This window comes from Pipistrellus hanaki, assembly GCF_964339955.1.
Source record: "Pipistrellus hanaki genome assembly, chromosome: 19".
NCBI lineage: Eukaryota > Metazoa > Chordata > Mammalia > Chiroptera > Vespertilionidae > Pipistrellus > Pipistrellus hanaki.
This window is the reverse complement of record NC_140521.1, coordinates 2,831,397-2,842,538: the sequence shown is the minus strand read 5'-3', so window position 1 is coordinate 2,842,538 and position 11,142 is coordinate 2,831,397. Positions and strand designations below refer to the sequence as shown.

The 11,142-nt window shown below is 64.0% G+C and overlaps 1 protein-coding gene across 2 annotated transcripts; it reads right to left on the bottom strand.

Annotated features, from left to right (window-relative positions):
* Positions 1–212: 212 nt before the first annotated feature.
* RNF215 (ring finger protein 215) lies at positions 213–4,439 on the bottom strand. Of its 2 annotated transcripts, none has more exons than XM_084867360.1 (9): positions 4,053–4,439; positions 3,616–3,759; positions 3,019–3,090; positions 2,839–2,924; positions 2,275–2,431; positions 1,548–1,667; positions 1,313–1,468; positions 994–1,096; positions 213–898 (listed from the first exon to the last, which is right to left on the bottom strand). In XM_084867360.1, the coding sequence occupies exons 1-9, from the start codon at positions 4,347–4,349 to the stop codon at positions 876–878; spliced, it is 1,158 nt and encodes a 385-aa protein (XP_084723486.1). In that variant the 5' UTR covers positions 4,350–4,439; the 3' UTR covers positions 213–875. The 2 variants fall into 2 exon arrangements, with proteins under 2 accessions (XP_084723486.1, XP_084723487.1); XM_084867361.1 differs by having other exon boundaries at positions 1,313–1,456.
* Positions 4,440–11,142: the final 6,703 nt, after the last annotated feature.

Genomic DNA, 11,142 nt, shown 5'->3' with positions numbered 1-11,142 from the left:
CCACGGGGCCCCTCCGTCTCCAAGTCCGCAGCGAAGCATCCCTCACGGGGCCGGGGGAAGCCCACTCGCTGTCCCTCTCGGGGACACTTCATCGCGGAGTCAAGGCCATTCACGGCCTAGTTGCAGGGCTGGGCAGGCGTCTTACCGCCCACCTCCCTCAGGCAGGAGGGCCCAAAGCTTGTTTTTTTAACCTTAAAACATCCACACACGTCTTATTTCTTACGTTAAAATACATCCGTGTTTATTTTAATGTTAAGCCACCTCCCCTGCCCCCAGTCTTTAAAAAAATGGATGCCTCTGGAGGATGCACCACATTTATCCGGGGCTTCACGTGTCCTGGGCAGAGACCCCCCCACCGAGGGGCACGGCCTGGATGGCTTCCGCGGCCCCTGGCCTCCAGGCAGCAGGGCCCACGGGACGGCCTGAGCCCTGGCTCCGGGGCTCACATCCCAACCTTGACCGGTGTCCTGAAAGATGGTCTGGCCGGGGTGCCGAAGCCAGACCGCGCCCCCCCCCCCAATAAATAAGCACAAAAGTGGCCACTGCAGCCTCGGCCCTGGGGTGTCCTGGCGGGCAGGCAGAGAGCTCCCCGCCCCTGCCCGGTCCGGGGCTCCTGCAGAGAAGGCAGACGCCCAGGATGCACACTCAGGCCCCCAAGGGGCCTCTTCCTCGCGTCCCAGCAGGTCTGGGCCCCCACCGTCGGCCGGGGGGCTGTGGACTGGTGGGGTGCCTTGTTCAGCGGGGAAGGCCCCATCTTTCCTCCCCCGTCAGGGTTTCCTGTCCTGTCCCGCCATCCTGTTCCAAGAGCCCAGGCCGAGGGCCAGAGCGCAGGTGGGGGTGTCCCATCTCCCGGTGCGGATCGCCCGCCGGGGCGGCTAATACTCCGGGTAGCGGTTCCCTGGGTGGGGGGGAGGAGGGAGAGCAGGGAGGGCGGCGTCAGCTGGGACCAGGCGGAGCCGGCCGAGGGCCCCGCCCGCCCGCCCACGCGCTCACCCAGGACGTTGAACTTGCACAGCGGGCAGGTCTGCTGCAGCATCAGCCAGCGGTCCACGCAGTCCCGGTGGAACTCGTGCTTGCAGGGCAGCACCCGCAGCCACTGGGCGGGGAGGGGAGGAGGGGAGGGGCTCAGGCCACGCTGCAGGCCTCCGGGGGCTGCCTGGCCCCGGGTCCTCACCCAGCAGGCCAGGCAGGCCGGGGAACTGAACCCCAGCGGCCTGCCACCCCCATCCTGCTTTCGGCGTGCGGGTGGGGTGGTTCCGAGGTCGGGGGTAGAGGGGAGTCAGGTCGGCCGGGCCGGCCGCTGGGGCCTCACCTGCCTGTTGCAGAAGTAGTCCAGGCACACGGCGCAGGTGTCGGCGTCGGGCTCCGGGGGGCCCTGGGCCGCCCTGCCCAGCCGGCAGCGCCGCGTCTTGAGGGAGGCCAGCCTGCGCACCACCCGGCGCCTGAGCAGCTCCACCTGGTGGGGGTGCTGGGGAGGAGAGGACGGGGGCCGTTGGGAGGGCCGAGGGCTGGGGGCTGGGGCCCGGCCGCCCGGGGCTGGCTCCCACCTGGCCTTCGGGCTCCTCCTGGCTGTGCCAGGCCGCGTGCCGCTGCACCTGCACCACCAGGCCGGTGCCCAGGATCAAGGACACCAGCAGGATGGCGTTCCACAGCTGCTGCAGGGGCCTCTGGGGAGGGAGCGGGCGTCAGCGACACGGGCCCTGCCCGCCCCGGCAAACCCACCCAGGACCAGGCAGGGAGGTCCCTCAGCACCGGAGCCCTCTCCCGGCTCCCTCTCCCGGCTCCTCCACCTGCCGGCTGCCGGCTCCGTCCTACACACGAGGCCCCTCTGCCCCCAGCCCCAGCCCAGGCCCCTCCTGAGCAGCTGACCCATTGCTGTGGCCCCCCCTTCCTCCTAGACACCCTTCCCCCATGAGAAACCCAAACCCCACAGCCTGCCTCAGCCCCCCAACTCCCAGCCCCTCCCTCTGGAGGGTCCCTCGCTCCTTTCCTCCTCTTGTGCCTTCACACACTGCGCCCCTCTGGGGACCCCCTTCCTCCCTCCCCTCCCCTCTCCTTCCTCCCTGCCCTCCCCTCCCCTCCCCTCCCCCTTCCCCTCCTTCCCCCCTCCCTGCTCCCCTCCCCTCTCCTTCCCCCCTCCCCTCTCCTCTCTTCTCCTCCCCTCCCCTCCCTCCCCTCGGCTGCCCTCCTCTCCCCTGCCATGCCCTCCCCTCCCTTCCCCTCCCCTTCCCTCCTCTCCCCTGCCCTCCCTCCCTCCCCCCTCCCTGCACGCACCTGCTCCGGGGCCCGGCCCCCGCCCGGGCACACCAGGTCCTGCCAGCCGCCCTGGCCGTCCTTGGACAGGCCGCAGGTGGTCCACAGGGCCAGCTTCCACTCGGTGTTGGCCGACGGGGACACCCCACTCGTGATCTCAGCTGTGGCCTGGGTCCTCCTGGGGGGGGCGCCACCGAGGAGCTGGGCAGAGGGCTCTGGGGAGGTGAGCCCCCCCCCCTGCCCCCCATCACCCCCCGGTCATCACTCTGCAGCCCTTCCGCTTCGGCCCGGGCCCTCCCCAGCCATAGGTCTCCCCAGGTCTCACCCCAGCCAGGCCCGGGCGGCCCAGGAGCCCGGGAGGAGCCTGCCCATCAGATCCCAGCTTCCCCCTGGCGGGAGCCAGTGCCCCCACCCACCGCGGCCTCCTCGCTGCAGGCCTGGCCCCTCCTGCGGTCTCCTCGCCCGTCTTCTAGAATAGACCACAGGAAAGGCCCTGTCCCCAAGACACCCTTCCCCCTCCCCCGCCCCGAGCCCATGGCCAAGCCGGGATCACCGGCCTCCGGCCTGGAGCTCGAACCCACTCACTGCAGCAGGGCGTCCAGCATCTTGGTGGCGTTGGAGGAGTAATGCAGGACCACAACGGGCCTGCGCAGAAGCTGGGCTATGTCCATCTGTGGGGGCACAGGTGGCCTTGGTCCCCCAGCCCCACCCCATTTCTCCCCTCCCCACCCCAGCCCGAGCGCCCCGAAGCCGCCACCGGCATACCTCCCGGACCACGTTCTGTTTCAGGATGATGAGGAGCAGGGTGGAGGCCCCCAGGATGAACGCCCTCCGAATCTGCAGGACAGAGACGAGGCTGGCCCGCGCCCAGCGATGCCCTGCCCACGCCCAGCGACCCCCTGCCCACACCCAGCTCCTGGCCCCGGAGGAGGCATCCTTTCCTCTGGGCGGACCGGCTATAAGCTCGCTCCTTGAGGTCAAGTGCAGACACCCTTATGGGTCCTGCCCCCCCCCCTCCCCCCGCTCTGTGAGACCCAGACATGCTGTGCCCTCCCCGGTCCCAGCAGGGCAGGCCTGCCCTCCTCCACCCGCCTCGGGAACCCCCCATGGGATATTCTCAGAGCCTGGGGGGCGTCCTGACTCATTCTGAACCCCCCCACCTCCCCCTCTCCCCCGCCCCCCCCCCCCACACACACACCTGTTTCTACACCACAGGACTCCATTCTCCAAACCGGGGTCCCCGGCCCCACCCAGGCCTAGGGGTTTTCTGGAACCTCCTTCGGGTCCCTCTTGGCCGTCTGGCTCTAAGCGAGTGCCTCGAAGTCCCCTCCTCCCGCGCCCTCCCCCACATCCACCCCGCACCTGATGCAGCAGGTTCCTGGGGTAGTTCCACACGTCGCCGCTCTGGGCCCCCGGCGGGAGCCGGGCCACGTGCTCCTCGCCCACGTAGACCACGGCGATCCAGTCTTCCCCCAGCCCCTCCTCATCCGCACCCACGTTGTCCATCTGCGGGGCCGCGGGCCGCGGGCCGCGGGCAGGGGGAGGAGAGGCCGTTAGCAGGAGGGTCAGGCGCACCGAGGAGGATGGCAGGCCGCGGTGTGGGGCCGAGTGTGCAAGGGAAGGAAGGCATCTGGACCCCAGGCTTTAGAAGCCGGGATGCTGGGGGCCTGGGCGGGCTGGGCGGGGGCGCCGGGCCGCCCTTCAGGGTGGAGGCCGGATCGGGGCGCGGGGGGAGGGGGCGGAGGGGTCCGCGTCCCCAGGAGGAGGCCGGGCCAGGGGGCCGGCGGGGCGGCGCTCACCAGCAGCAGCCGGCCGCGCAGCGGGGTCTCCGGGTCGGCCTCGGGGCCCATCGAGAAGCCCTCCACGACCAGGTCGTCCTGCTGCTGCAGCCGCACGTCCACCCGCACGGCGCGGGCCCTTCCCCGCCCCGCCCGGCCCGCGGGGTCGGCCGCGGCGCCCGGCCCGAGCAGGCCCAGCCAGAGCGGCACCAGCGGCAGCAGCGGCACCAGCAGCACCAGCAGCGGCGGCAGCGACTGAGGCGGCGGCGGCGGCGGCGGCGGCGGCCGCCTCCGCGCGCGGCGGGCGGCGGGGTCCATGGCGGGACCGGCAAACAGCGGAGACCGGGGCGCCGGGGGGCCCTGGTCGCTGGGGCAGCGGAGGAGCGAGGCCTGGGCCGCCGGGGCGGGGCGAGCGTCTGGAGGGGGCGCGGCCGGGGCCGGACGGGGCGGGGCGAGCGCCTGGAGGGGGTGTGGCCGGGGCCGGACGGGGCGGGGCGAGCGCCTGGAGGGGGTGTGGCCGGGGCCGGACGGGGCGGGGCGAGCGCCTGGAGGGGGCGTGGCCGGGGCCGGACGGGGCGGGGCGAGCGCCTGGAGGGGGTGTGGCCGGGGCCGGACGGGGCGGGGAGAACGTCTGGAGGGGCGTGACGGAGGCGTGGCAGGGCGGGGCGTCGGATGGGGCGGGGCCGAGGCCGGCCGGGGCGGGGCCAGGGGAGGGCTGGTCTCTCGGCGGCTCGGGCGCCCCCTGGCGGCCATGGAGAACGCTGGCGCAGGTTGCCTGGGAGACAGGGTCGCCCTGGCAGGAGCGGGAGGTCAGGGAGGAGGCGCTCACAGCCTGTTGGATTGCCAAGAAGCCTAGCTAGGACAGAGGGAAGCAAGAGAGATGGTTGGAAGGGGTGACCTGTGTGTGTTGGGGGGGCGGTTGAGTGGGAGCGGAGACTGATCAGGGCTGGAGGAGGGTAGGAAGGAGGGATGTCTAGGTCCGGGAGGATGGAGGTTCCACCGTGGCCTGATGGATGGTCCCGCCGTGGGGCCTGGGTCAGATGGTATCCCTCTCTTCCCTGCACCCCTATCTCTGCCCCCTCCCCCCGGACCAAACTCCAGGAGGCAGAGAACCCGAGATTGGCATGGGAGGCAGGATACATGCCCTTGACTGGAATCGAACTTGGGAGCCCTACTGCATATCGCACACAAGATACCAAGTTCAGGTGGATTAGAGACCTAGATGTGAAAAGTCTGAAACATTTGTACAAAGAAACGTGGGAGAATATCTTGATTCCCTGAAGGGCAGGAGAGACTTCTTAATCCAGAGAAGCAGATTGTAAAGGAAAAGACTGGGGGAAAAAAATCATTAACAGTAAAATGAAAAACTGTCCGTCAAAACCCGCAACCGTTTGGTGCATGGAACCATGCTCCGATCAACTGAGCCACCCGTCCAGGGCCCGTAACTGTTTTTATATTTCTTCATGGGTTTCAGAGAAGAGGGGAGAAGGAGAGAGAGATAGAAACATCAATGATGAGAGAGAATCTGCCTCCTGCACACCCCACACTGGGAATTGAGCCCATAACCCAGGCAATGTGCCCTTGGCCGGAATCAAACCTGCAATTGTGGGCAATCAGTCCACAGGCTGATGCTCTATCCCCTGAGCCACCCGGCCAGGGCCCGTGACTATTTCTAAAACCGGCAATTTGTGCTTCTTCATCTCTTCCAACTCTTCCACCCATCCCCCCGCCTGCCTCCCATCTGGCAGACATCAGTTTGCTCTCTGTATCTCTGAGTTTGTTTCTGTTTTGTTTGTCCATTTATTTTTTTAATTTTTTTTTATTCCACATGTAAGTGAAATCATATGGTATCTGTCTTTCTCACCATGGATACCGTAATACCATCAAGGCCCCAGATGGACAGACAGAATGCTCAGCCAGAGGAGCCAAGCCCCGGGTCCCTCCCAGCCTGCTTCGCCTCCGAGGCCTGGAGGGGGGGGTGCGGGCTGCCACCCCCACCATGTACCTCTGGCCCAGCCAATTCCCTTTGCCTGGCCTGTGTCACCGGTGAAGTGGGAGCCTCTCAGATTTAGGGGAGGGCCCTCTCCGGAGACATGCTGGGGTCTTGGGGTCCAGGGTCCTTTGGAGGTCCCCTCTGCCCCCCTCTCTCCCGGAGGAGGACCTAGAAAGGAATGAAACTGTTAACGGAAGGGCGAGGCGAGGGCGTGTGTTACCCCACATGGGAACAGAGTAGGGGCCATGGAATGGTCTAGACTCAGTGCCAGGAACGGGGTGTGAGGGGGCCGTGGATTCCCTGGGCACGAGACAGGCTCTTCCCGGTGGCACCCAGCTGTGCTCAACAGACAAGAGCCCGTGGACCGCGGCGCTGCAGGGGGATGAGGGCAGGGAAATCCAGAGCTTGAACCCTGGCCTCCTGAGAAGCCAGGGGCCCATGCACTTAAGTGGCCACCAGGTGGCAGGCTAGTCCACGGGGACGGGGCCACATTGGGCTGGCGCCGGTCTCTGCTGTTTGTATGTACAGAGGCCTGAGGGAACAGGGCCTGGCTCACAGCAATGTTCCCGGCCAGGGGGCTGTATCACAGAACCGTGGGGGGCTCCAGAGACCCCCTTCACTGCGGCCATGAGCCCCGGACATAGAACGAATTGTCTTCAAGAAACCCTAGCCTGGCCGGCCTGGCTCAGAGGTTGAGCATCCATCCAGCGATGAACCAGGAGGAGCCGGTTTGATTCCCCAGTGGGGGGCGTGCAGGAGGCAGCTGTTCCATGATTCTCTCTCATCGGGGATGTTTCTATCTTTCTCCTCCCTCTCTCTTCCTCTCTCTGAAGTCAATACAAAAATATTTTTTAAAAATAAATAAATCTGGATTCTATCTTGAATGCAGGGAGCTGGGGTAGAAAGGACCCCACACTTCCTGACGGAGGGCTTGAGCCAGCTGGTGTCAGAGCTGGGGCAGGGCTCCAGTCCCTCCCCTTCGCCCCTCCTCTCCCCTCCCCGCCCTAACCCTCTGGGGGAGATCTTTTATCTTTTTTTTTTTTTTTAATATATTTTATTGATTTTTTACAGAGAGGAAGAGAGAGGGATAGAGAGTTAAAAACATCCATGACAGGGAAACATGGATCAGCTGCCTCCTGCACGCCCGCTACTGGGGATGTGCCCGCAACCAAGGTACATGCCCTTGGCCGGAATCGAACCTGGGACCTTTCAGTCCACAGGCCAACGCTCTAACCACTGGGCCACACTGGTTTTGGCAAGGGGGGGAGTTCTTTTATATTTTTTTATTTTGTTTCTATGACAGTTTATAGTCAATATTGCTTTGCATTGGTTTCCGGTGTCCAGCGCGGTGGTTATACTGTACAAAGCGTCCTGCGCCCCTCCCCCAATGATATTTATTTACAGTGCCCGCCTGACACTGTACACAACCATTACAATACTAGTCACTGTATTTCCTACGGCAAACTCATCAGTCCGCAGAGCCAAATATCAACGGCACGATGGGCGTTTCTCTGGAGAGCCACGTTTTTTAAACTTAAACTTCTTCTAACGCCACTTCTTCAACATAGACTCGCCCAGGCCGTGGTATTTTGTGGAAGAGCCACACTCAAGGGGCCAGAGAGCCGCAGGTGGCTCGCGAGCCGCAGTTTGCCGACCATGGTGCTATGCTGTCCTCTACATCCCATGACTATGTCGCAACCACCGATCTGTTCTTCTCAGTCCCTTCACCCGCCTCCACCCTGCCTCCCAGCCCCCCAGGCCCCCTGCCCCCAGCCCCCGGGGGAGCCCCAGCTCCCCGCCCGCCCCCCCCCCCCCACCGCTGTGCTCACGGGGAACTGGGCCACCTCGTCCTAAAGGGATTGGGCCCAGGAGACAACCGAGACGGGTGAGAAAGGGCTTAGGGATTAGACGCGGATATCTGGGAAGGGAAGGGACTTAAGGGGGTGGGGTGCGGGCGTGGGAAGCGGGCGGGGAGAGGATCCTGTCCCGCAGAGCCGGGCGGACTGCGGAAGGGAGGGGAGCGGCCCCTGGGAGGAGCCCGGCTCGGTTTCTCGGCTTCTGTTGTGTCTCTAGGAACAACGCCTGAGGGTTTTAACCTCCCGCACAGGTGCGCCGGCACCTCCCAGCCACCACTGCTCCCGGTTCTCAGGGGCCTGGGAGGGAGGCGGGATCACATCTCTCCCAGATGACAGCCTCGGGCAGTAGGAGGCCCCGGCAGGAAGGCCGTCCCTGCTCCCCGCCCGGTTCTGGTGCTCCCCCTCCGCTCAAAGAGCCTTCAGAGGCCTCCTGATTCCTCATCGGCCCCCACAGCCCAATCTCAGTCTGGGCGTGCTCCCTCCCCCCAGCTCCATGGGGGCAGTTTTATTTTATTTTATTGTATCTCTATATTTTATTTATTTATTTTATTTCTATAATTTTAATTTTTTTTTTCTGCCCTGACTGGGTTGGCTCAGTGGACAGGGCATCGGCCTTTGGATTGAAGGGTCCCGGGTTCAGTTCCGGTCAAGGGCGTGTACCTTGGTTGCGGGCACATCCCCAGTAGCGGGTGTGCAGGAGGCAGCTGATCGATATTTCTGACTCTCTGTCCCTCTCCCTTCCTCTCTGTCAAAAATCAATAAAATATTTTTTTAAATATATTTTATTATTTTTTTACAGAGAGGAAGAGAGAGGAGGGATAGAGAGTTAGAAACATCGATGAGAGAGAAACAGCGACCAGCTGCCTCCTGCACACCCCCTACTGGGGATGTGCCCGCAACCAAGGTACATGCCCTTGACCGGAATCGAACCCTGGACCTTTCAGTCCGCAGACCGACGCTCTACCACTGAGCCACACTGGTTTCGGCAATAAAATATATTTTAAAAATCTTATTTATTTATTTATAGATTAGTGAGAGAGAGGGGGAGGGAGAGAGAGAGAGAAAAACCTCAATGTGTTGTCTTACGTATTGATGCATTCGTTCTTTGCTTCTTGTATGTACCCTGGCTGGGGGGTCGAACCTGCAACCTTGGCATAAGGGGACTGAGCGCTAACCAGCTGAGGTCCCGGCCGCGGCCACAGGAGGGGAGTCTTCTACTCCATGAGCGGCACAGAGCGCAGGCGAGCACGGGCCGAACGAATGGATGGATGGATGGGCGAGTAAGTGATTGACAGGGCCTCCTGCCCCCTCTCCTCCGGCTGACTCCTGCTCAGCCGTCAGTTCTGGGGGTCCCGGGATGCCCCCCCTAACTGTGGCCCCCTCCGGTCTGCATTGTCCTGGGGGGGGGGGGAAGAGTGGAGGGGAGCAGGGTATAGGAGCTGCCTGGCCTGGTGGTCCCTGTGACCAGGAACTCCTTGAGGGCAGGCCTATTGGCTTCGTCCGCGGAGGCGTCCCAGGCCTGGCACCATGAAGGCTACAGAATAGCACCAGCAGGAGCAGACTGCAAGCTGCTCTGCCTCCCAGGCTGGTCAGGAGCCAGCGCCCGGGCCACCTGGGGGGGGGGGGCGTGCAGGGACAGGAGGGAGCCCATCTCTTCCTCCTTCCGCTGCCCAGGCCCTGCGTGCAGTTCCAGGTAGTTCTGGCTTCTTCCTTCCGCCCCTGCTTGGTGGGAGGAAGGGCAGGGAGGAGGCGGGGCAGGGGGAGGCGATGGGGGAGGCGAGGAGGTTCAGGTCAGGGCTCTCCTGCCCGCCCACGGGCCGTCCCGGTCTCGTGGCCGTCGAGTGTCCCACAAATATTTGCAGAGGGGTTTAAAAGCCTGCTCCGTGCAACCGGCCATTCCTGTGCCAGCCCCCGCGCCAGCCCTTTCCCGCTGACACCGCAGAATCGGAGGCCAGCCCCGCCCCCCCCCTTCCCCGTGATCTCTGGGTCAGCGCCCTTGTTGGAGAGGAGAGGCGTCCGAGGCCTAGAGGTCAAGGGCTAACAGCCCCGAGGAGGCCCCACGTGCACACCACAGACCGGCCCCTGAAGTGCATTCGCTTCCAGGTGAATCCCAACCCCAGGGCGGCCGGGAACCCTCAGCCTCTTCCCCCGGCTCTCGGGGCTCCCGCCGCCTGCTTTCGGCGGCCCACACCCCCGGGCCCGGCCAGGGACCCGGGATGGGCACAGCCACCCCAGGGCTGCCAGGCGGCGGGGCCTGGTCTCCTCGCGGCTGAGCTCTTCCTGTGGGGCCGGGCGGTTGCTGCTGGACAGACACCGCTGTAACCCACAGGGTCAGGGTCAAGGTCAGGAGACACAGGCCCTAGGGTGGCAGAGGTCATGTGAGGTTGGGTAGGTCGGGGAGAGGTTCCTGGATGCGGGCTTTGCGGGTCAGGGAGGATCTCGCAGGAGGAGACAGAGCAGGGGCAGTTGAGGCCACAAGGAATGCTGGGAAGGGATGGGGGTAGGTCTTTTTTTTAAAAATTTCTTTATTGATTAAGGCATTACGTACGGGTCCTTATTCCCCCATTACCCCTCCCACCTCCCGTTCACGCCCCCACCCCCCTGCTGTCTGTGTCCACTGGTTAGGCTCATGTGCACGCACACAAGTCCGTTGGTTGATCTCTCCCCCTTACCCCCACCCTCCCCGACCTCCCCTGGGGTTTGACGTTCTGATGGTTGTTTCTCTGTCTCTGGATCTGTCCCTGTTCATCCGTTTATGTTGTTCAGAATTATATTCCACGAATGAGTGAGATCGTGTGGTATTTATCTTTCTCTGCCTGGCTTATTTCACTTAGCACAATGCTCTCCATCTCCATCCATGTTGTTGTTGCAAATGTTAAGAACTTCCTCTTGTTTGCCGCAGCGTAGGGGGTAGGGGTAGGTCTCTCTCTCTCTCTCTCTCTCTCTCTCTCTCTCTCTCTCCCTCCCCCTCTCTCAGGAACCAGCCCGGAGGAGTTTACCAGGTGATTATTCCAGGATTTATCTGATCAGATTACCTGGCTGCTCCCCAGGGGGTGGGCGGTGGAGACATTTCAGTGGAGGAAGGAGTGGGGAGGAAGGGTAACTTGGGCCTTTATCAGGGGTAACTCCGGACTCCTGGGGGGGGGGGGGGGAGGCAGGGGGCGTGCAGGGGGAGGTTGGAACTGGTTCCGGTGCGGGGGGAGTTTTCCCTGTGGGCTCCTGCCCCGGCCGGGCAGCCTCTGCTGGCAGCTCCCAGGTGAGT

Coding starts and splice junctions, on each gene's coding strand:
- RNF215 (XM_084867360.1), bottom strand. CDS start 4,349: ATGGACCCCGCCGCCCGCCGCGCGCGGAGGCGGCCGCCGCCGCCGCCG. Junction 3,760..4,052: donor TGCGCGGCCGGCTGCTGCTG/GTGAGCGCCGCC, acceptor GCGGCCCCGCAG/ATGGACAACGTGGGTGCGGA. Junction 899..993: donor GTGCAAGTTCAACGTCCTGG/GTGAGCGCGTGG, acceptor CCCCCCACCCAG/GGAACCGCTACCCGGAGTAT.